Below are 25,625 nucleotides of genomic sequence, written 5' to 3' on the forward strand. Positions count from 1 at the left end.
CCCCGACTGAGTTCAATGATTTCCCTCCGTTATCCTTGAGACCGCGCCAGTTGTTATCTCCAGTGTGAAAGTGGCGAGGACAGGGCCCACTCTGTAATAATAATTCCCTGAGTGCTGCAGTGAACTTCATCGGGAAATAGCTGAACTGAGGATGTGCGGCAGTAACACCGAAACTGAAAGCGGTTTGAATGAGGAAGTGCTGAGTGTGAACATGGCTTCCAGACAACAGCTCCAGAGTTTGACCGAGGAGACAATTTGTCCCATTTGTCTCGATTTCTTCACTGATCCGGTAACACTGGATTGTGGACACAACTTCTGCCGCTCCTGTATCACCCAGTGTTGGGAAAAGAAGGAGATAAACTCCTGCCCGGAATGTAGAGAGGATTTTCCGGAAAGAAACCTCAGGGTAAATCGGGCCTTAGCGAATCTGGCCGAGAAAGCTCGACAATTAAAGCTGAATCCGAAAGAGAAGGAAAGTAAACTTCACTGTGAAGAACACCAGGAAGAACTGAAGCTGTTTTGTGAAACTGACAAGAAATTGCTCTGTCTGATTTGTAGAGATTCGCGGGAACACAAATCTCATAATTTCATGCCCATTAAAGAAGCTGTTGAAATCTACAAGGTAAAAGGGGAATATTATTTACCTGATAGCTTTATCACATTTTCAATATCCAGCACTTTCATTCTGTGATTTTCTCTCCCAATCCCAGGATCAGCTCAAATCTGCCCTCGACTCTCTCACAGAGAAGAAATCGGCGGTTCTAGAAATGGAACAGAAACAGAAAGGGGAGATTGCTGAAGTTAGGGTAAAGTCTCCCTGTGCTGATTTTCTGGGATCTCGGTTAGTTTTGTTCCCTTTATCGCGGAACATTAATTATGTTTCACATTTCATTGGGTAGGAACAGTCGAGCAGTCTGCAGACCCACATCACATCCGAATTCACTATAATGCGCCAGATTCTCACTGAGAAAGAGCAGCGATTACTCATAGATCTCAGGGAAGAAGAGGAGGGGATTCTTGAATCAATGGAGAGAAACCTTCGAGAGATTCAGGAGAATTTAAATTCTATTGAGGAGAAACTCTCCAAGTTGCAGAAACAGATGGAGCAAAAAGACGAGCTGATATTTCTGAAGGTGAGGGAATATATTGCAGCTCAGTTCAGGGAAACGTCACACAGTCACTAAATCACTGATGGTAATGGTGAAATTAATATAGAGTTTACTGAAAAATACTAACTGAATTGAACAGAAGTGTGTGTCCCTTCCTGAACCGTTTTCCTGTTGTCTCGGATCTGATGGCTCCCACACGACCTGCAGATTCCCGGGAATTCCTGTAACCTCCTGAGAATGAGTTTTCTTGATTTTCACACTTGCTTTGTGATTATTTCCATGTTTCCCGAGTTCAATGTATCCCTGGAACTCCCATTGTAATCCGGTTCCAGTTCCATGTTGTGAGTGTGTGGGTGTGTGTGGTATGGTGTGTGAGTCACTGTGTCTGTGAGCAGGACTGATGTTCAATTCCAGTTTATTTGACTCTCCACAATCTTCCTTCCAAAATGCATCACTTTACATTTCCGTGTGATATCTCATCTGCTCTGAGTCTGCTCATTTCACCAGCCTGTCTAACTGCTCCTGAAATCTGTTACTGTCATCCTCACTGTTCCTCATTCATTTCTTTCAGGAGGAAGCTTGTTGGAAGAGAAGGTAGAACATGTTCTTTACTGAAACTCTGCAGTTTGGTAAAATAAACTCAATGAAGTGTTATTTTGTATTTATTTATTGGTTGTTGTCACAACTTTCGATGTTCGGTCATTAGTTACCAAGACATCACACACTGCAGGAAATTATAAGCTCCGCGTACACACACTGACGAGAACTTTATGATAACTCACCTCATTACAGTGATTTTACATAACTGTTCAACTATATTGTAATAAATAACAGGGAAGTGTAAATAATACAATCAGACCGAAAGTGATCACTTGCCCGATGTTGGCTGTTAGTGTCTGTGACCTTCCCACTGACTCTCAGGGAACCGCGCAGTCCATGTTTCTAAGGAGTGGGACACCCATGTCCCTGCGTGGAGCCTGACCAACCCGAGAAAGTCTCAGGTTAAAGGGAGAATGGATTCTAAGTTTATGCTAAATAAAAATTGGCTCTGCGTCCTTAACAACGTAACACTTGTATTCATATAGAACCTTTATTGGAAATTAATACTGTAAGGAGTTTCACAGGAGCATTATAAAGTAAATTGGCACAGAGCCAAATAAGGAAAGATTAATTTGGATGATAGAGGTAAATTTCAGAGAGCGTCTTCAAGGAAGAAAAAAGAAAGAAAGATAGCGAGGATCAGGGAGAGAATTCCAGAGCTCAGGACCTCGACAGCTGAAGGTCCAGCTCCTAATGTGGGAGTGACTGAAATCAGAGATGTTCAAGGTGTCGGAAGTAGAGGCGAGCTGGATTCTGGGAGAGTTGTGAGCCCAGGGATTGCAGAATTGGATATTCAGCTTTGGCATGTTTTCAGTCTTTGTCTTTGTTCTACAAACTTTGTTTATCATACTGCAAGTGGACAGGCAAAATATTTATCATTTCCTGCAGTCTGTGATGTCTGTTATCAGGTTTTGAACCTTTTTCAGGACATGGCCGTTTCCATTCTCTGCCCTTGAATTTAAAAGTTACTCCTTTCTTATTTAGAGAAACAAGATTAACATTTCACTTTGTACATTTTCTCTGTCATCAAAAATGCTGTAAACTTGACCATTTAAATAAGTTCTAAAATCTTCGAACAAAAACAAATTCATAGCATCATTTTTACCATTTACAGGATTAGTGAGGAGGTTCGCAGTCTCTCAGTATCTGCGGCCGCCCTGTCTATCAGAAAGTACAAAGACCTTTTACAGTACAGAGCATGGAGAGAAATGATAAACTTCATTAACCCCGGTAAGTCTCATATTAATTGTCCTGCTTATCAATCCAGTTGTAAATATATTGAATGGGCTCCAAAGATCCAGCTTAAATACTCACATTTCCAGTTGTTATTACCTGCAGTCTCCCCATTCTCATATTTCTCTTTCTGAGGTTCCTCTGGGTTAGTGTTTGAAGCCATCAGCACTGTGTGTCAAAGCAGTGAAGGGATCTGTATAACCAGAGGAATAGAGCACCAATCTCAGGATGTGAAATGGAATTGCTCCAGGAGACTGGACTGGTCTCGTCTGTCATTGTGGGAAACATTTTTTTTTGTCATCATTTATCAGGAAGACACACAGACATTAGAGAGCAAGTAATCTGTTTGGTGGAATTCGATACCTTAATCAAGAGGATGGATGCAGAAAGTGCGAGTCTGCAGTGGATAAGGGAGGGAACGTAAGAACATAAGAAATAGGAGCAGGAGTAGGCCATCTAGCCCTTTGAGCCTGCCCTGCCATTCAACAAGATCATGGCTGATCTGAAGTGGCTCAGTTCCACTTTCCCGCTTTCTCCTCATAACCCTTAATCCCCTTGCCTACCAAAAACCTATCTACCTGCGTCTTAAATATATTTAGTGAGGTAGCCTCCACCACTTCAACGGGCAGAGACTTCCAGAGATTCAGTCAACAAAGATTGACAAAGAAGTTGATAAAGGAGGGTAGGAGAAGCTATGAAGCTGGGCTAGCGCTTAATATAAAAAAGGATAGCAAGAGTTTTTATAAATATATAAAAAGGAAGAGGCTGGCTAGGGTGAACGTTGGTCCTTTAGAGGATGAGAAAGGGGACCTAGTGGTAGGGGATGGGGATATGGCTAAGGTATTGAATAACTTTTTTGTTTCTGTCTTCACGGAGGAGGACGTGAATAATTTGCCGGGTGTTAGCGATGGAAAGGTGGTAGGACTGGAGGGTCTTAATGACATTACTGTTACTAGAGAGGTGGTGCTCGACAGACTGGAGGGGCTGATTGTGGACAAGTCCCCAGGACCGGATGGAATGCATCCGAGGGTTCTGAAAGAAATGGCGGAGGTTATAGTGGATGCCTTGGTGGTTATTTTCCAGACGTCGCTGGATTCCGGGGAAGTGCCGGAAGATTGGAAAACGGCTAATGTTACGCCGTTGTTTAAGAAGGGTGCCAGGCAAAAGGCAGGGAATTATAGGCCGGTTAGTTTAACGTCTGTGGTAGGTAAAATGTTGGAATCCGTCATTAAGGAGGAAATTGCGAGGCATCTTGAAGGGAATTGCTTGATAGGGCAGACGCAACACGGTTTCATTAAAGGGAAGTCGTGTCTGACAAATTTACTGGAGTTCTATGAGGATGTGTCTAGGGCAGTGGATAGAGGAGAGCCGGTGGATGTGGTCTTTCTGGATTTTCAGAAGGCGTTTGACAAGGTACCTCACAAGAGGTTATTGCAGAAGGTCAGGGGACATGGAGTTGGGGGTAGGGTGTTAGCGTGGATAGAGGATTGGTTGTCAAATAGGAGGCAGAGAGTGGGGGTCAATGGGTGCTATTCGGATTGGCGGTTGGTGACTAGTGGGGTGCCCCAGGGGTCGGTGCTGGGGCCTCAGCTATTTACCATTTATATAGATGATCTGGAGGAGGGAACCGAGTGCAGGGTGTCGAAATTTGCTGATGACACCAAGATTGGGGGAAAGGCAAATTGTGCGGAGGGTGTGGAGAGTCTGCAGAAGGATCTAGATAGGCTGGGCGAATGGGCCAGGAAATGGCAAATGGAATTTAATGTTGGCAAGTGTGAGGTGGTCCACTTTGGTAGGAAGAATGGTAGGAAGGACTATTACTTACGTGGCGAAAAACTGCAGCAGGCGACGGTGCAGAGGGACCTCGGGGTCCTTGTGCATGAGTCGCAAAAACCCAGCTTGCAGGTGCAGCAGGTGGTCAGGAAGGCGAATGGGATGCTGGCCTTCATAGCGAGGGGGATTGAATATAAAAGTAGGGAGGTCTTGCTGCAGCTGTATAGGGCATTGGTGAGGCCGCAGCTGGAGTACTGTGTGCAGTTTTGGGCGCCGTACTTACGCAAGGATATTTTGGCCCTGGAGGGAGTGCAAAGGAGGTTTACTAGGCTGATACCGGAGTTGAGGGGATTGAGCTATGAGGAGAGGCTGAATAAACTAGGCTTGTACTCGTTAGAGTTTAGAAGAATGAGGGGAGATCTCATTGAGACGTATAAGATGATGAATGGGATGGATAGGATAGAGGTGGAGAGACTCTTCCCGCTCAAAAAAGACAGTAGGACTAGGGGGCACAGCCTCAAGATAAAGGGGAGGCGGTTTAGAACGGAGTTGAGGAGGAACTTCTTCACTCAAAGGGTGGTGAATCTCTGGAATTCTCTGCCCGTTGAAGTGGTGGAGGCTGCCTCGCTAAATATTTTTAAGAAGCAGGTTGATGGGTTCTTGATAAGAGAGGGGATTAAGGGTTATGGGGAGAGGGCGGGAAAGTGGAACTGAGCCACGACAGATCAGCCATGATCTTATTGAATGGCGGGGCAGGCTCGAAGGGCTAGATGGCCTACTCCTGCTCCTATTTCTTATGTTCTTATGTTCTTATGTTCTTATCCTTTGAGTGAAGAAGTTCCTCCTCAACTCTGTTCTAAACTGTCCCCCCCCTTATATTGAGGCTGTGCCCGCTAGTCCTGCTGTCCTTTCTGAGTGGGAAGAACCTCTCCACCTCTACCCTATCCATCCCTTTCATCATCTTATACGTCTCAAAGAGATCTCCCCTCATCCTTCTAAACTCTAATGAGCACAAGCCCAGTCTATTCAGCCTCTCCTCATAGCTCAACCCCCTCAACTCCGGTATCAGCCTAGTGAACCTCCTCTGCACTCCCTCCAAGGCCAAAATATCCTTGCGCAGGTGCGGTGACCAAAACTGCACACAGTACTCCAGCTGCGGCCGCACCAGTGCCCTGTACAGTTGCAGCAAGACCTCCCTACTTCTATATTCAATCCCCCTCGCTATGAAGGCCAGCATCCCATTTGCCTTCCTGACCACCTGCTGCACCTGTAGGCTGGGTTTTTGTGACTCATGCACAAGGACCCCCAGGTCCTTCTGCACCGTAGCATGCTGCAGCTTTTCGCCCTGTAAGTAGTGGTCCTTCCTACCATTATTCCTACTAAAGTGGATAACCTCACACTTGCCAACATTGTATTCCATCTGCCAGGTCCTCGCCCACTCGCTCAACCTATCTAGATCCCTCTGCAGACTTCCCACACCCTCCGCACAATTTGCCATTCCACTTACCTTGTGTCATCAGCAAATTTCGACACCTTACACTCGGTTCCCTCCTCCAGATCATCTATATAAATGGTGAATAGCTGAGGCCCCAGCACCGATCCCTGGGGCACTCTACTTGTCACCAACCGCCAATCCAAATAGCACCCATTGACACCCACTCTCTGCTCCCATTTGACAGCCAATCCCCTATCCACGCAAACACCCTACCCCCAACTCCATGCCCCCTAAACTTCTGTAACAACCTTTTGTGCGGCACCTTATCAAACGCCTTCTGAAAATCGAGAAACACCACATCCACCGGTTCCCCTCTATCCACTGCACTAGACACATCCTCACAGAATTCTAATAAATTCGCCAGACACGACTTCCCCTTAACGAAACCGTGCTGCGTCTGCTCTATCAAACAATTCTTCTCAAGATGCCTCGTTATTTTCTCCTTGATTACGGATTCAAGCAATTTTCCTACAACAGACGTTAAACTAACCGTCATATAATTTCCTGCCTTTTGCCTGTTACCCTTTTTAAACAGCTCGGGGTTTCCAGTGGAATGTGGTGATCTTATTGAAATGTTCAAGATCCGGAATAAAAGGGTGGTTATAAATGTCCACAGGTTCCACACAGTCACAGAGTCGAGATCAAAGTAGATATAGCTTTAAATCTAGAATGGGGAGGATGACAGGGCAGTTTGGATTGAGTGAGGTTGAGTTTTTGAGTGACTCCATTGAGGTAGTGAACCAGTGAGCCCACGGCTCACTCGATGAATTTGATCAGAGGCTCAATCCATCCTGAGGGCTGATCTTCAGAACAAAATCACTGTCCAGTTTCCCACGGGTTTGCAGTGTGGGAAAATGTTCTCTCGTTCCTGAGGAGGGAACAGGGGACAAGAAATCCTCATGAACACACAGCAGGAGTGAAAGAGGAAGGAACAGCAAGCAGGAATTAGAAAAATAACTCACCTCCTGGTCACAGAGAACTCATCAAAAGCTCCCTTCATTCCTGCAGTGTGAGCTTAAACATTTTAGAACCAGTGGAATCGTTTTGAGGAACAGTCTGTGTTTGAATGTAGAAAATGAGGAAACCAATTTCCAAACAAGATCACAGGAAAAGCATTTGATAATGATAAAGTCTTCTGTTTTGATGTTGTCGTTTCCGGTATAAATATTAGAAAGGAAACAGAGCAAATAACTCCTTATATCATTTCTATTAGGGTTTCCAGTGGTCCCTTTAAGGCCAGGGATTAATTGTATAGATTGTTCCTCTGGGTGGGGCATCACCATCCAATGGAAGATCAAGATTGTATTGAGTCTCCAGTTATATCAAATGTCTCCAGTTTGTACAGACAATGTGACTTCTCCTTATGTTTAGTGTGGTAACACTGGATTTTGCTGCTGCTACATTATTGTGGGGGTTTGATCTCTGCCATCCTTTATATTCTGATCTGTCATCTGACCTGCCATTCATCTTTGCTCAGGTAGTGAACTACAGATAGTGGGTCCTCCCATTGGGGATTTTCTTTCCAGTAGGAATATATTTATTCTGAATATTCTAAAATATCATCTTAAATATCTGCCATTGCTTCTCTATCAATATATCCCCAAGCCTGGAGACCCAGTTCACTATGACTAGCTTAGCTTTCACGACCAGATAGTTGCTCCTACTTAAGTTTAAAATACCGAACTTAGACCCTCTCTTTTCCCTTTCAAACTGGATTTCAAATTCAATCATATTGTAGTTGCTGCGGCGGCGTGCTGCCTTCACTCAGAATTCACTAATTATTCCTGTCACATTACTCAAAGACAAGTCTAATATAACCTACTCACTGGTTAATTCCAGAATGTTCCACTATGAGAAACTTTCTCGAAAGAATTCTGTGAACTCACCATCCAGGCAACTACAGCCTAATTTTTCTGTTATTTTTAGATGAAAATCACCCATGATTATTACTGTCTCTTTATCTGTGACCCACATTGTGGCTACTGTTGTGAGGATTGTCGACCACTGCAACTATTGACTTCTTTCCCCTACTATTCCTCATCTCCAAATCAATTTTTAACGGATCTCCTGAACCAAGATCATCTCCAGCTACTGCACCAATGGGGTCCTTGATAAACAGTGCTCCCCCTCCACCTTTACCTAACTTTCTATTCTTCTTGAATGTTATTAAATGTTGTCCTTTCCTCCTGCAGCAATGTCTCTGTAAAGTTATCAGATCATATTCATTTACGTCAACGTGTGTTATCAATTTGTTAACTTTATTATGAATGTTGTGTGCATTCAGATACAGAGCCTTTAGTTTCATATTTTTATTGTCTTTGTACGATTTAGTCTTGACTGTTGGTGTATTCGTAGGTTTTATCTCTTTGTCCATTCCCATTATTCTCTGATCCTCATTTCCCATATTATTTTGATGGTTTCTTGCCTTGAATCTCCCCCTGGATTTGCCACATATATTCAAGGTAGCTTACCCTCTGAGTTTAGTTTGAAGCCCTTTTTACTTCCCGTGTTATGCAATTTCCTGGAACACTCATTCCAGCAGTTCAGGTGTAGACTGTCCCAACAATGAGGCAGCATGGGGTGGGTTTGGGGGGGCGGGGGGCGGGGGGGGGAGGAGTGGGGGGAGGAGGCAAGATAGCACAGTGGTTAGCAGGGACTTGTGTTTGATTCCCAGCTTGGGTCACTGTCTGTGTGTAGTTTGCATGTTCTCCCTGTGTTAGCTTGAGTTTCCTCCGGGTGCTCCCATTTCCTCCAACATTCTGAAAGACATGCTGGTTAGGTGCATTGACTGGAACAGGGGCCAGACTGTGGTGACTAGGGGAATTTCACAGTAACTTCATTGCAGTGTTAATGTAAGCCTAACTTGTGACGAATAAATAAACTTTAACTTGACTACCGTCCGGTGGTTCTAACATCCGCCATTATGAAATGCTTTGAAAGGTTAGTCATGGCACGAATCAATTCCAGCCTCCCAGACTGACTGGATCCACGACAGTTGGCCTATCACCGCAAAAGGTCCACAGCAGACGCCATTTCCCCGACCCGATACTCAAACCTAGTTAACAAGGACACCTATGTCAGACTCCTATTTATTGACTACAGCTCAGCCTTCAACACCATTATTCCGACAAAACTCATCTTGAAATTCCCTGGCCTATGGCTTGGCTCCTCCCTTTGCAACTGGATCCTAGATTTTTTTTCTACAGACGGCAATCAGTAAGGATAGGTAACAACATCTCCTCTGTGATCATCCTCAACTCCAGTGCTCCACAAGGCTATTTCCTCAGTCCCTGACGATACTCCTCAAACACCTATGACCATGTGGCCAAATTCCCCTCCAGCCCAATATTCAAATTTGCTGATGATACAACCGTAGTGGGTCAAATCTCAAACAATGATGAGATGGGCTACAGGAAAGAGATAGAGAATCTGGCAATATGGTGTGACGACAATCTCCCTCAATGTCGTAAAATGAACGAGAGTCATCAACTTCAGGAAATGTATTGGAGGACATGTTCCTGTCTACAAAAACAGGGAGGAAGTGGAAATGGTCGAGAGCTTCAGATTTCAAGGTGTTCAGATCACTAATAGCCTGTCCTGGTCCCTCCATGCCAATACGACAGTTAAGAAAGATCAACAGTGCCTGCACTTTCTCAGGAGGCTTAGGAAATTTAGCATGACCACCATGACTCTCACCAACTTTTACAGATGCACCATAGAAAGCATTGATATGGCTCCTGCTTTGACCAAGACCGCAACAAGCTACGAAGTGCATCCTAATCCATCATGCAAACCAGCCCCCATCCATTGACTCCATCTACACTTCCCGCTGCCTCAGGGAAAGCAGCCAGCATAATCAAGTACCCCGTGCACCCTGGACATATTCTCTTCCAACTTCTTGTATCTGTCGGGAAAAAGATACAAAAGTCTGAGAATACATACAAACCAACTCAAAAACAGCTTCTTCCTTGCTGCCATCAGACTTTTGATTGGTTGTATCATATATTAAGGTGGCTTTCTCTTCACCCCGTCTGTAACTGTAACACTATATTCGGCATCCTATACTTTCCTTCTTTTATATGTGCTCTACGAATAGTACTTTTCATCTGTATAGCCTGCAAGAAGCAGTATTTTTCTCAGTAGAAATGTGACAATAATAAATCAAATCAAAACAACCCACTATCCCCAATACTGGTGCCAATGCCCATGATCCAGACACCAGCCTTTGAACATTCATCTTTGCCATCTCATTTTCCCTCTGCCAGTTTACATGTAGCTCAGGTAATGATCCAGAGATTATTACCTTTGAGGTTCTGCTCCTTAATTTGTACTGAGCCTCTCATGGTGACTATGCCCTTTACAGACATCCCAAATACCCCTGCTTGTGTGACCACTTCCCTCCAACCTCAGTGTCCCCACCCGGCCCACAATATCACCTTGATGGACCATTAGTGGAGTGGACCAGGACAATCTTCTTTGCTTGTCCTGTCTATGTCTTTGGTACCTAAATAGTCCATGCCAACTGGATCCTCCCACTTCCAGTGAAAATTCCTCTCCAGCTCAGAACTCTGGTACAATCAAGCAACTGAGTTGTCTGGGCTCTCGCTTTTGCTGCAGAGATCAGTATCTGTGTCCCACACTATATTGTCTGCTGCTGCAATCACCTTCCTGTTTGTTATCCCCCACTTGATAGGCTTCCTGTATCATAGTGCCATGGTTCGACTGCTCACTCACTTTTCAGCCTTTGTTTTCATCCACACAGATTATAAGCACCTCAACTCTTTTCAACAACTGCAAAGTCTGAGGTTCCTCCACTACTGTCTGCTCAGTCCCTTTCCTTGTCTCACTCTCGATCACATCTTCCTGTCACTCACTGCTGACCAAAACAGATGACCCTATTCTAAGAGGTGTGACCACATTCCAGATTAAATTATCCAGGGATTTCTCCCATTCCCTTTCATTGTGCAGTGTCTGCAGTTCAGCCTCTAACTCACTAATTCTGATCTGGAAGTCCTCCAGCTGCTTACACTTTCTGTAGATGTGTTAGTCATGGATTACCTGGACATCCAAAATCACACATTTCTCAACTGCAACATAACACCTGTCTTGCATTGTTCCTCATGTTATCTACTTAAATTTAATTAAATTACTCACTTAATTAACTTAGCATAATTCCAGTGATAACCACATTCCTTTCCCCTGTGCATTTCATTCCCGCATGAACCTGATTCGCCCCTCGCTCAGTCTCCATCCCAGTCCAGCGCAGTCACCTGTCTCATGCACCTATTACTGGCCATGCATTTTGAAAGGTGTGTCTTATTTATAGGCCCTCTGCTGAGTCGCTTGCTAGTTTTACGTCCTGCTGCACTGGTTAACACTCATGAACAAACTTATTTCAGGTGGTTGACAAATAACTGCCACTCCATATAGTTCTCTAGTTAACATAGAAATTAGAAGCAGGAGTAGGCCATTTGGCCCTTCAAACATGGTCTGCTTTTTAATTTGATCATGGCGGATCATCAAATTCAATATCCTGATCCCCCCTTCTCCCCATATCCCTTGATCCATTAGCCCCAAGAACTATATCGAATTTCTTTTCGAAATCACACAACATTTTGGCCTCAACTACATTCAGTTATTGTGAATTCCACAGATTCACCATCCTCTGGGTGAAGAAATTTCTCCTCACCTCAGTTCTAAAAGGTTTACCCCTTATCCTCAAACTATGACCCTTCATTCCAGACTCCTCCACGATTTGGAACATTCTTTACGAATCTATCCTGTCTAACTCTGTTAGAATTTTAAAGTTTCTATGAGATCCCCTTTCACCCTTCTAAACTGCAGTGACTATAATCCTAACCAACTTAGTCTCTCCTCATGTGACAGACCTGCCACCCCAGAAATCAGCCTGGTAATCCTTTGCTGTATTCCCTCTATAGCAAGGACATCCTTCCTCAGATAAGGAGGTTAAAATTGCACACAGTAGTCCAGGTGTGGCCTCAACAATGCGCTATATAATTGCAGCAAAACATCCCCATGCCAATACTCAAATCCTCTCACGATGAAGGTCAACATATCAAAGAACAAAGAAAATTACAGCACAGGAAGACACCCATTGGCCCTCCAAGCCTGCATCGACCATGCTGTCCAACTGAACTAAAACCCCCTGCCCATACGGGAACCATATCCCTCCATTCCCACCCTATTCATGTATTTGTCAAGACTCCCCTTAAAAGCCACTATTGTATCTCCTTCCACCTCTCTCGACAGAGAGTCCCAGACACCTATCACCCTCTGTGTAAAAAAACTTACCTTGTACATCTCCTATAAACCTTGTCCCTTGCAAGTTAAACTTATGCTCACTAGTAATTGACTCTTCCACCTTGGGAGAAAGCTTCTGAATATCAACTCTATCTATGCCGCTCATAATCTGTCAATTCCCCCCTCAACCTCCATTGTTCCAGTGACCCCTCGTCATATCTAATGCCCTCCATATCCCCAGGGCCTGATGGGATATAGCCCAGAATACTGAGAGAGGCAAGGGAGGAAATTGCTGGGGCCTTGAGAGAAATCTTTGCATCCTCACTAGATACAGAGAAGGTCCCAGAGGATTGGAGAATACCTAATGTTGTTCCTATGTTTAAGAAGGGTAGCAAGAATAATCCAGGTAATTCCAATCCGATGAGCTTTACTTCAGCAGGAGGGAAGTTATTGGAGAGGATCCTTCGAGACAGGATATATTCCCACTTGGAAATAAGTGGACGTATTAGTGAGAGCCAACATGGTTTTGTGAAGGAGAGGTCGTGTCTCACAAACTTGATCGAGTTTTTCGAGGAAGTGACAAAGATGACTGATGAGAGTAGGGCAGTGGATGTTGTCTACATGGACTTCAGTGAGGCCTTTGACAAGGTCCCTCATGACAGACTGGTGCAGAAGCTAAAGTTGCATGGGATCAGAGGTGAACTAGCAAAGTGGATAAAGTCAAAGAAGACAGAGCGTAGGAATGAAAGGGTGTGTTTCTGAAAGGAGGGCTGTGACAAGTGGTGATCCTTAGGGATCAGTACTGGGATCTTTGCTGTTTGTAATATATATAAATAATTTGGAGGAAAATGTAATTGGATTGATTAGTAAGATTGCGGATGACGAAAAGGTTGGTGGATGAGTGGATAACGATGAGGACCATCAGGGGATACAGCAGTTGGAGACTTGGGCGGAGAGATGGCAGATGGAAATTGATCTGGAAAAATTTTTTACTCAGAGAGTGGGTCCCTGGAACTGGGTTGCCGGGGAAGGTAGTGGAAGCGGATACCGTAGTGACTTTTAAGGGGCGTCTTGACAAGTACATGAATTGGAGGGAACAGAGAGATATGGTCCCCAAAAGGGTAGAGAGTTTTAGTTAAGTTGGGCAGCGTGGTCGGTGCAGGATTGGAAGGACGAAGGACCTGTTCCTATGCAGTTTGTTAAACAGATTCTTTTTCCGAAATCCCGACTGTGCCCCAATTCATCATTATTTTCTCAGTGTTCAGTTATTACATCATTTGTTATAGATCCTAGCATTTTCCTTCGGACTAATGTCAGACTAACAAGTTTTTCATTCTCCATATTCTCTCTCCCTTCTTTCTTAAACATCGGAGTTACATTTGCACCTTCCAATCTGCAGGAACAATTCCAGAGTCTGTAGAATTTCGAAAGATAACCACCAATGCATCAACTTTCTCTACAGTCACTACTTTCAGCATCTTAGAAAGAGACCACCATGTCTGGGGAAATTTATCTACTTCAAATCTCATTCATTTCTCTGTTTCTACTATTCTTTGAAGCATAAAAGCATCTTGTTGTTCCTCATTAATGCCAGTCACCTAATTCTCCATTATTTATGGAAGGTTTTTAATGAATGGTGATCATTGGCATTTGGACAGATTTTTGAGAAAGTCTGTGTGTTCTGCCTTGGTCATGTCATCTAACATGAGGTTTGAGGTGTGTGTGAGACCAGTGCCTGGAGTTGTGAGGTAGCAGCTGAACCAATGCACCACTGTGCGTTGTGTTTCTTTCTAATTATGGAATCTTCTGGCTTTATCCTCTTAGTGAGTAATTAGGATTTCCTTTTAATTCATGGTTACCTCATTCATTATTCATGTATAAGATATATAGTATTAACTGTTTGCTTTGTTGACTCTTTAACAGAAAAAATTATTCCTCACTTCCCCACTTACTCTAATTCAGGGTCCTGGTGAGTCAGACACAATATCGACAGGCAGAGGGTGTTCAGACACCAATCCATCACAGGGCACACACTCACACACAAAAATTAAAGGGGCAATTTAACATTGCCAATCCACCTAATCCACACACCATTGATGTGGGGAGGAAACGGGAGCACCCGGAGGAAACCCATGCAGACACAGGGAGAACGTGGAAACCTCAACACAGACAGTGACCCAAGGTTGGAATTGAACCCATGTCTCTGGAGCTGTGAGGCAGCATTGCCAACTATTATGCCCTGACGCTGTCTCAAAAATTTTTGTATTTCTTTCAAATTATTGAATCTCATGGCTTTATACCCTTCTTCAGTAACTGGGATTTCAAAGTTGCTCTGTGCACCAAAAAAAAATTGATTGTTCATATTCTGAACATAACCAAATATGGAGCCTCATCCAATATTGTAACAAATTTGGGGTGTGGTCTGATATCACACTGAGAAACTCAGAACTTTAGTGTAGAGAGGGATCTGGATGTCCTGGTGTAAAAATCACAAAACGTTAGTCTGCATTTACAGGAAGTAATTAGGAATATAAATGGAATGTTAGTATTTATTGTAAGGACAATCAAATATAAAAAATTGTGCCTGCAAGCATACAGGGCCTTAGTGAGGCTGCATTTGGAGGAATGTGCAATATTTTGATTGCCTTACGTAAGATCATGAGATCATAAGACAAAAGTAGGCCATTTGGCTCATTGAGTCTGCTCTGCCATTCAATGAGATCAGGACTGGTCTGATGTGACAATCCTCCAACTCCATTTTCCCACCTTATTTCCATAACCCTGATTCCATTACTGATTAAAAATCTGTCTCTCTCAGCCCCAAAGGTATGTTCCAGTCTTTACACCTCTCTGCCATGAAGATATCCAAGAATTCACTACCTCTGAGAGAAGAAATTCCTCCTCATCTCTGTCTTAAATGGAAAAGCCTTTGCTCTGAGAATATGCCCTTTGGCCTTGGACTCTCCCACAAGGGGAAACAAACTATCAGCATCCAAGCTGTCAAGCCCCCTGAGAATCCTGTATGTATCAATAAAGTCACCTCTCAGTCTTCTCAACTCCAACGAAGACAGGCCCAACCTACTTAGCCTCGATTGATAAAAATATCCTGCCATCTTTGGAATCAATCAAATTAACTTTCTCTGGACTGCTTTTAATGGTGGCATGTCTTTTCTGAGTTGAGGGGATGAAAACAGTATTCCAGGTGTGGTCGAACTAGTCACTTGTACAGTTCTAGCAATACCTCCCTATTTTCATACTCCATTCCCTTTTCAATTAAGGTCAATATTCCATTTGTCTTCCCTAACACTTGCTGAGCTTGCATGCTAGCTTTTTAGTGATTTATGCACAAGGATCCCAAATCCCTCTGTGCTGCAGCTATCTGCAGTCTTTCTCTATTTGAATAATATCCAGCTCCTTAATTCTTCCCACTAATCCGCATAACTTCACATTTTCCTGCATTATTTTTCATCTGCCAAGCTTTCACCCACACACCTAATTTTTTTTATCCCTGTCATCCTCAGCACTTGCCTTCCCAACTATTTTTGTGTCATCTCAAATTTAGCAGTAGTACATTCATAAGAACATAAGAACATAAGAAATAGGAGCAGAAGTAGGCCATCTAGACCCTCGAGCCTGCCCCACCATTCAATAAGAACATGGCTGATCTGTCGTGTCTCAGTTCCACATTCCCGCCCTCTCCCCATAACCCTTAATCCCCTTGCCTATCAAAAATCTATCAACCCGCGTCTTAAAAATATTTAGCAAGGCAGCCTCCACCACCTCAATGGGCAGAGAATTCCAGAGATTCACCACCCTTTGGGTGAAGAAGTTCCTCCTCAACTCTGTTCTAAACCGCCCCCCCTTTATCTTGAGGCTGTGCCCCCTAGTCCTACTGTCCTTTCTGAGCAGGAAGAGCCTCTCCACCTCGATCCTATCCATCCCATTCATCATCTTATATGTCTCAATGAGATCCCCCCTCATTCTTCTAAACTCTAACGAGTACAAGCCTAGTTTATTCAGCCTCTCCTCATAGTTCAACCCCCTCAACCCCGGTATCAGCCTAGTAAACCTCCTCTGCACTCCCTCCAAGGCCAAAATATCCTTGCGTAAGTGCGGCGACCAAAACTGCACACAGTACTCCAGCTGCAGCCTCACCAGTGCCCTATACATCTGAAGCAAGACCTCCCTTCTTTTATATTCAATCCCCCTTGCTATGAAGGCCAGCATCCCATTTGCACTTCCCTTACCCAAATTATTAATATACATAATATAAGAAATGACCATTGAATTAGAGACTGATTCCTGGGATGAAGGCAGTTGTATTATCATAAAGCTTGAGCAGATTTGGCCTATATCCATTGGAGTTTAGGAGAATGAGAGGTGATCTTATTGAAACATAGAAGACACTGAGGGGATTTGACAGGATTGATGCTGAGTGGATGTTTCCCTGGCGATGGTGTCTTGTATAATGCACAGTTTGAAAATTAGCAATCTCCCATTTAATACAGAAATGAGATTTTGTTTTCTATCAGAGGGTCATTTGTGTTGGAATTCTCTACCCGAGTGAGCAGTAGAGGTCGGATCACTGACAATATTCAATCAGATCAGTCATGATCTTGTTCAGAACAGGCTCGAGGGGCCGAATGGCCTAGTCCTGTTCCGAATTCTTTTGTTCTTGGAACTGAGGTTTTGTGTGATATCTTACAGATTCGGATTGTGAACAATCTGTACAGTGACATTTACACAATATTTCACAGATATATCACCTCCCACCCGCTGTCTCCAGCTTTCTCTCCTCTACCTCTGTCCCCTCTCCCTCTCTCCTCAACCTTGACCGTCACCCCCCCACTCTCCTTCTCACAGCCTGTCTTCCCTTTCTCAAATTCTCCTTCCCCAACCCTGCTATCTCTCTCTCCTTCCACTCCCTCTCACTTATGCACTCCTCTGCTCACATACTCCCCACTTCTCCCCACTAACTTCTTTCCACCTACATTCTCTCCCTCCCCTTTCTCCCTCTCTCACTCACCTCCCATTCTTCCTTTGTCTCTCCCTCTTTAATCCGTCTCTTCTTCCTACTTTGTGTGGCATGGTGGCTCAGTGGTTCGCATTGCTGCCCCACAGAGCCAGGAAGCCGCTTTCGATTCCTGGTTTGGGTCACGTCTGTGCAGAATCCACATGTTCTCCCTCACGTCTGCGTGGGTTTCCTTCCACAGTTCGAAAGACATGCTGGTTCGCGATGCTAAATTTTCCCTCAGTGTACCCGAACAGGCACCAAAGTGTGGTGACTACGGGATTTTCACACTAACTTCATTACAGTGTTAATGTAAGCCTACTTGTGATGCTAATTAACTTGGAAATCAATCTGTCCCGCAATCTCTCTCCCATTTCCCACAACCATCCCATCTCCCTGCCAGCCACTCATTTGTCCCTCCTGCTCCCTGACCCTGCTCCTCACTCACTCTCTCAGCACCTTCCTATTCTCCCCCATCGACACATAATCTCTCTCCACCTCACCTCCTATCCCCTTCCCTCATCATTCTGCTATACTTCTCGCCCTCACTCTCTTCTCTTCAGACTCTCTCCCCTTTCCCTCTCTCTCACATTCTTCCCTGCCCCTCCTGCTTTATTTCCCATCTTGTCTTTACATGGAAGGGTCTGTTTATTTCTTCCTCCCACACTATCTGCCTTCCAGTTGCTCTCTCTACTCTGTTCTTTCTTTCTCACCCACTATCCCAATCCCTGTCATCTGCTCTGCCGTTCTCTCTCCTGCTTCCACACTCAAAACATCCCACTCTGAATCTCCCACATCCCACTCTCAATCTCCCTCTTTACACTCCGGCTCCCTCCAGTCCCTCTCATTCCTGCCTCTTTTCTCTCTTCCCAACTGCACCCCTCCACCTATCTTCTCATCCCCCCTCCCTATCTCTCTGTCACTCACTATCTACTCTCCGCTCTTCCCTGCCTCTCCTTTCTGGTCTATTCCCCCTCCTCTCCCCTCCCTCCGGCTCCATGTTGCCATCCCATTCCTGCTCCCACTCTCTCCTCCCCCTCATTCTCCCTTACCCCTCACAAACCTCTTTCCTCTCTTCCTCACTCCTCACTCTCCCTCCTCCCCACCCCCTCTCTCTAAATCACTGACTGTGTTATTTTCACTTTCCCCCAGCTCCAGCCTCTCTGACTCTGGATCCGAACACAGCGAATCCCTGGCTCATCCTGTCTGAGGACCGGACCAGTGTGAGACTCGGAGACGAAGAGCAGCCGCTCCCTGACACCCCGGAGAGGTTTGATTACTGGGAATGTGTCCTGGGATCAGAGGGATTCACATCAGGGAGACATTACTGGGAGGTGGAGGTCGGGGAGCAGACAGACTGGATTCTGGGAGTGGCCCGAGAGTCTGTGAAGAGGAAAGTGTTTATCTCCCTGAACACTGAGTCCGGATTCTGGATTGTGAGGCTGAGACCAGGAAGAGGTTATTTTGCCTTCACCTCCCCCTCACCGACCCCCCTCACCCCGAGTGTGAATCCCCGGAATATCGGGGTTTCCCTGGACTATGAGGGTGGACAGGTGTCATTTTACAATGCGGACAACATGTCCCATCTCCACACTTTCACCCACACTTTCACTGAGAGGATCTTTCCCATCTTCAGCCCGGGATTGAATGACGACGGGGAAAACTCGGCGCCGCTGACAATCTGCGGGATTAAAGGTCTCTAACAGATCCATCCCATAATTTCACACCGTCTCCCTGCCTCCTGCCAGCTGTAAACTGATGGAACCTGTTCATATTGTGGTTATTATATAGAATTATAATTTACATTGGGGGCTCCATGATTACATTTGTAAAATGATTCTTCAAAGAAAGCAATGTGTGAACCGCTGGAATCGAAACAGTTTTTCTCAAAGATTCCCCAGTTCAACATTAAATCCAAGAAGCAGAAACTCAACATGTTGTTTGTGTCTGTCACTGAGTGAGGGAGGCGGGATTCCGGGGAATGGAGAAGCCGATTGGTCGGAGTCCCTGTCACTCAGAGCGAGGGAGGCGGGATTCCGGGGAATGGAGAAGCCGATTGGCCGGAATGGATGTCATTTACATTGAGGGGGCGGTTCGGTGTGGGACTGTCGATTGGTGGCTATAACTGTCAATCAGAGAAGAAGCGGGTGCTCTTGACACCGGGAAGACTCCGATCACTGAGACTGAGGAGGCGGGGTTCATGAAGCTTAGAAGGCGATTGGTTCGCGCCCCTGTCGCTCTGCGCCGGAAAACCGAATTTTGCAGAGTCTGAAATACGATTGGTTCAACCGCCTGTCAGTCATCATGAGGGACGCGGGTTTTCGAGTGGTCCGTAAGTCAATTGGTTGTTGTGTCATTCATTCAGATTAAGAGGCGGGTTTCCGAGCAATAGGGAAGCCGATTGGTCAGTATGACGTATTGACATAAAAGGAGGCCGTCCCCGGAAGGTGGAGGGCGATTGGTTAGCGCCGCTGTCACTCAGACGGAGAGAGGCGAGGTATCAGGGAAGCCGGAAACGGATTGGCCCTATCCGCTGACACGCAGCCTCACAGGGGCGTTGCCAATTGGGGAGCAGGATTGGCTGGAGCGGCTGTCACTCATCTGAAGGGAGGCGGGATTGCGGAACCTCGGAGGTGATTGGCTGCATCTCTTGTCCCTCAGTGCCGGGGTACCCCCCTCGCCCCGTTCCCCCTCCGCTTCATTGCGTTCCCCCTCTCCCTCGCCCCATTCTCCTCACCATCTGCCCCTTCCCTATACGCCCCGCCTCTGTCGCTGCTCTCCCTGCAGTGTAAGTACACCCACCAGTGTGGAACTCCCACCCACCTGACGAAGGAACAGCCTATTCTGAAAGCTTGTTGCATTTGCGACAACTCAACCTGTTGGACTTTAAGCTGGTGTTGTGAGACTTCTTTCTGTGTACGTACATCCACAGCGCTGATAGGGATGGAGCTACAGGATTTTGACTTCTCGGGCAGTGAGGGAACATTTGATATATTTCCAAATCTGGATGGTGGGTGGCTTGGAGGGGACCTTTCAAGTGTTGGTGTTCCCATGCAACCTTATCCTTCTGGGGAGTTCTTTCGGGTTATAACCGAGCAGAGTATACACCTTTCTCAAACCCTTGCCAACAGCCTGCTTTAGCGATTTTGATATTGATTTGATTTATTATTGTCACATGTGTTAGTATGCAAAGAAAAGTATTGTTTATTGTGCGCTATACAGACAAGCAGACTGCTCGGAGAGAAGGAAAGGAGCGAGTGCACAATATAGTGTTACAGTCATAGCTAGGATGTGGAGTGCAAGTTTATAAGGTAAGTCCTTTCAAATGTCTGACGGCAGCAGGGAGGAAGCTGTTCTTGAGTCCGTTGGCATGCGACCTCAGACTTTTGTATCTGTTTCCTGACAGATAAAGGTGGAGGAGAGAATGTCTGGGGTCCTTAATTATGCTGGCTGCTTTTCTGAGGTAGGGGAAGAGTCAATGGATAGGAGGGTGGTTTGCATGATAGACTGGGCTACGTTCACAACCCTTTGTATTTACTTGCAGTCTCGGTCAGAGCAGGAGCCCTACCAAGCTGTGATATATCAGGAAAAGGTGCTTTCTATGGTGCATCTGTAAAAATTGCTGAGAATTGCAGCAGATGTGCCAAATTTCCTTCACCTCCTGAGAAAGTAGCGGTGTTGATGGGTTTCCTAAACCATAGCGCAACATGGAGGGACCAGGACAAGTTGTTGATAAGCTGGACACCTGGAAACTTGAAGCTCTTGACCATGGCGGCACGGTGATACAATGGCTAGCATTGCTGTCTCAGCGCCAGGAACCCGGGTTCGATACTGGCCTCAGGTCACTGTCTGTGATCAGAAAATTTGTTTTTACTCTTCCACTGCAATCCGTTAGGAATAGAAACAAGACAGGAGTTCACAGTAAACTCAGTAAAGAGGAGAGTGAAATATACACTGAAGGATACACTGAAGTTGGATTCATGGCTTTCACAGGGGATTGTTTTCAGCCTCCGTGCCCCAGTCTTAAGAGGTGCGGTGAGAGGTTTTTTCCGCAGTGTGAATGCAGCAGATTGGAGCGGATTTGTCCAAGTCTGGGTTTTGATACCAAGGCTGACAGCGATCCTGTTCACTTCGTGAGTTCACCAATCATTTACTCTGCACCATTACCGTCCAACGATCACCTGTTTATAATCCTCTTCAGTTTTATAGATCGATTAAGAGTCATATAAATACCGCAACATAAAACACTACTGGAAAATCCTTACGTGTGTATATTTCCCACCCAACTGAGGATATGACGAGCATTCTCGCCCTAAGTTTTCTCAATGATGGCTGCGGAATGCATCATCAGACAATGGCATTGAGTGAAATCAATTGTCAGAATGCAGATGTGATACAATCTAAGGACAGGAGGAACACATAAGAGTCATAATATGACCCAGCAGAGTCCATTCGGCTGATCGTAACTGAATTTTCAAAGAGAGTCCCCACTTCTTGGGCCGTTTTGAATGGGGAATTCTTCCCTGCAACATTGTGATTCCGTCAGCAGGTGGAGAAACTGGGACTATTCTCCTTGGAAAGACGGAGATTGAGGGGGGACATGATAGAGGTATATAAGATACTGAAGGGAATAGATAGAGTCAATAGTGAGAGACTGCTCCCTAGACTGGGTACAAATACGAGAGGTCATGATTTAAGGGTGAGGGGGGAGAGGTATAATTTGGATGTGAGAGGAAGGTTCTTTTCGCAGAGAGTTGTGGGGGTATGGAACGCGCTACCGGGTAGGGTGGTGGAGGCAGGAACGTTGGACTCGTTTAAGGTTCAGTTAGATAGACACATGAGTGAAACGAGGATGGAGGGTTATGGTAGGGGCTATTAAATAAGGTTAGAACCTCGGGAGACACCGGAAAAGCAGACTTGTAAGATTAACTTTTTATTCCGCAGGTGGAGGTCCACCTCGTGTCAAACGAGGGGCATGCACACGGTGGGTCGTGCGTGGGCTGCTCTTGGAGGTTCCGGGAGTGGCCTAGTACTTCGTGTCGGTGTGTGTGCTTGATCCTGGACCGGTAGACGGGCGCCGCAACAGCTCGGTGACTATCACTGCTAGCTGTGCAGATACATGGATTTGGGCCTGTGTCTGTGGGAGTTCAGTCTGTGTGCATTCTCCCTGTGGATGCGTGGGTTTCCTCCGGGCGCTCCGGTTTCCTCCCACACCCAAAAGATGCGCTCTTAGGCTGATTGGTTTTACCAAATTGACACTATTCTCCCCTGAATCTGGCTAAGTTAGGGGTTCCATTCGTAGACACGCAGGGTAGAATAGGTGTAGGGTGATGCGGCGGCGCGGGCTCGTTGGGCCGAAGGGCTTGTTTCCCGTGCTGGGCTGTTCTTTGTTGTTGTTGTAAGTCAGAATGAGCCGAAGTGGTGGCGCTATCATAGAATCCCCACAGTGCAGAAGGAGGCCATTCAGCCCACTGAGTCTACACCAACTCTCCGACAGTGATTCCCACCCAGGCCCACCCTGCCCGATGTCGCTATGGTAACATTGCAGAGCGACTGGCTCTGGGAGTCATTAATATTGAATGTAGAACATGTAGATTGGAGAGGATATTATAGGTGGTGATGTGCTCGTCTATCTGCTGTAGGTGGGAGAGGTGATGGATTTGGAATGTGCTGTGGAAGGGGGCCTGGTGAGTTGGTGAATTATATCTTTATATTGCTGTTTGTTCTTCTGTCCATTTCACTTCTCCCCACAATATCAGGAAGATCTTCATCTTCTCCTCCAGTTTCAGTGTCAGGCGCGCTTTGAGCTTCCTAACCAGGGGAGTCTGCTCACCAGGATCATCATAAAACAACAGTTTGGACTGGCTGGAATGAGGGGGGTGAGCAATGCTGTTCCTGCTTCCACAGATACTTGTCCCGGCACCGGTTGCAAATCCCCGAAATACCGGAAAACTCAGCAATAATAACTGTAACTTGCACTTACATAGCACCTTTCACGTTGTAAACTTCAAAAGATTCTTCGCGTGTGGATTATGGGCCAAAGTTAATGTAGTGAAATGGTTCAGGTGAGCAAACTGTTAGTCAAAGAGGAAGGATTTAGAGAATGTTATTAAAGGAAACACAGAATGGTTGGGGGTGGGGAGAAATGGGGTGAGGAGGGGCGAGATAATCCCAGAGTTTAAAATCTGGCCACGTGAACATAGAGCCGCCAGTGATGAAGCGACAAAAATCAGAGTTTACACAAGAGATCAGAATTCGAATGGCACATATATGGTGAGATTTGTAAAGCTGCAGATATTTACAGAGATATGGAGGAATGAGGTCATGGAGAGATTGATAAACAAAGCCGACAATATTATAATCTAGCCGTGGAGTGCATTCTGGAGTGATGTGTGAACAAGTCTTGCTGCGAGTTAGGATACATGAAGAAGAATTTTGAACAAGTCCACTCACATTAGAATGTGTCCAGAAAATCGATGTAATTCCAAGAGATCAATATTTGTATTGTTTAATATTAGGAATCAGGTATAGTTATAAGTGGGTTAATTTAGTGTCGCCATGTGAGGCAGGATACAATTATTGTTGGACCAATGATCGACAATGGTGTTTGTATGTGTGGAGGCTTGGTTTTTGCTCAAATTTGTTTCTGTTGTGCTTACAGAGGTTACCAAATGAAACGTAAGCAAGCTGATGTGATGAAAGTAGTTATAGACATATAATGTTTAAGGGGAATGTTTTTAATGTCAGTATTTTTCTCTGGACAGTTGGTATGTCTGGTGGGAATGCAGCTCAGATGCTGGGAGAGCAGCAGCATAATTACTCATTATAGCCATGTGGTGTTTACTTCAGAGAGAGCTAATTGACTGGGATTTTTGATGAAAGGAATGGCAGGTGAGTTTCGGTACACAGAGTCATGTGATAATGTGCTTCATTGAAGGAGCTTGGTATGTCACAGAGAGAAATAAAAAAACAGCTTTCAACTCTGGCTGGGATTTTGTTTCAAGACAGAGATCTGTAAGATGTTCTCTCCACAACATTTCCAAAAGCTTCAAGGCTGTTTACACTCACTATAGAAAGTATATTTACAGTTGCTAACTGTACTTAAAGTGGTTTTGGAGTCTGTAAAAGAAAGTTGCTTATTTGGAACTGAAGCAGTGATAAGATAGAAGTTAGTGTTGTTTCTTTCCATCTTTAAATATTGTTCAATGAGTTACAGTTAAGCTGCTGCATTTGGTAGAGTTATAATTAAACTGTGTTATTAAATAAAGATTGTTTTACTATTAATGATCCCTAATTTGTCACTGGAATTATACCTGGTGTGAATGATCCTATCTTCACATTGATGCAACAATAGAAAAAGTGTTGGGGTTTTGTCTGTCTTCCTAATTTAATTTGGGATACAGGTCCAAGACTCTAAGACTGGAGAAGTAGAACTCATTACTTAGTAACTGGTCCATCTTTAGATAGGAGCGTTTATTGCGTGTGGTTTTAACTGAGTTCATTGGCAGGTGGCTATAGAAGGATAGAGAGCGGGACATCTCTCTCACCATTGCTCGAAGAAAATCCATACCATGGGCAAATGGTAAAGAACACAAATACGGGAAACATAAAGAACATTGGTTAAGGGAACTAGAGAAATGGATTGAAGTTTCTCAGACGTCCGTCGTTCACAGCACTGCCTTGAACGCAGTGCAAGTAAACGTCAGGCCTGGGCAAAGAAGAGTTAATAAGGTTTACTACGAACAAGCAACATGTCTGAAGTAATTGTAAGATTTGGTATCCTTGCTTCCAGTGTGTGAAGCAACAGTACTCTGCTGGGGGCTGATTTTGTGTCAATTTAAGTCAAGGGAAATCTGAAAGGAGAAGTGGGAAACCGTTGTTCAAAAGTGGAGCGGAAGCTTTGTTTGAAAGGATAGATAGAAAACCAGAAATGGATCCTTGATGAAAACAGCTGATGGAAAGCATTGTTTGAAAGAAGATTTTAAAACGTGTTTATATGGGAGTGGAGTTTTGAAACTCATCTTGAGATTGTCATCGAAATTGACGGAAGATGGGCCATATGGTTTCAGAGTGGGCTATTAATGTTGAAGACTGTAGACATTTGCAACAGGTGGTGAGCTGAGGCCACACAGACACAAGCGAT

The 25,625-nt window shown here is 45.0% G+C and overlaps 1 protein-coding gene across 1 annotated transcript in view; it reads left to right on the forward strand.

Annotated features, from left to right (window-relative positions):
- The first annotated feature begins 211 nt into the window (after window positions 1-211).
- LOC145348697 (uncharacterized) overlaps window positions 212-25,625 on the forward strand; it is a 65,853-nt gene continuing 40,439 nt past the window's right edge. The window contains exons 1-7 of the mRNA XM_080196854.1: window positions 212-622; window positions 711-806; window positions 900-1,133; window positions 1,317-1,406; window positions 1,681-1,703; window positions 2,824-2,939; window positions 18,635-19,177. Of these exons, the coding sequence (XP_080052980.1) occupies window positions 212-622; window positions 711-806; window positions 900-1,133; window positions 1,317-1,406; window positions 1,681-1,703; window positions 2,824-2,939; window positions 18,635-19,177 (1,513 nt within the window). The remainder of the gene's footprint in view (window positions 623-710; window positions 807-899; window positions 1,134-1,316; window positions 1,407-1,680; window positions 1,704-2,823; window positions 2,940-18,634; window positions 19,178-25,625) is intronic.

Source organism: Carcharhinus amblyrhynchos, chromosome 9 (assembly GCF_965287045.1).
Source record: "Carcharhinus amblyrhynchos chromosome 9, sCarAmb.v2.hapA, whole genome shotgun sequence".
NCBI lineage: Eukaryota > Metazoa > Chordata > Chondrichthyes > Carcharhiniformes > Carcharhinidae > Carcharhinus > Carcharhinus amblyrhynchos.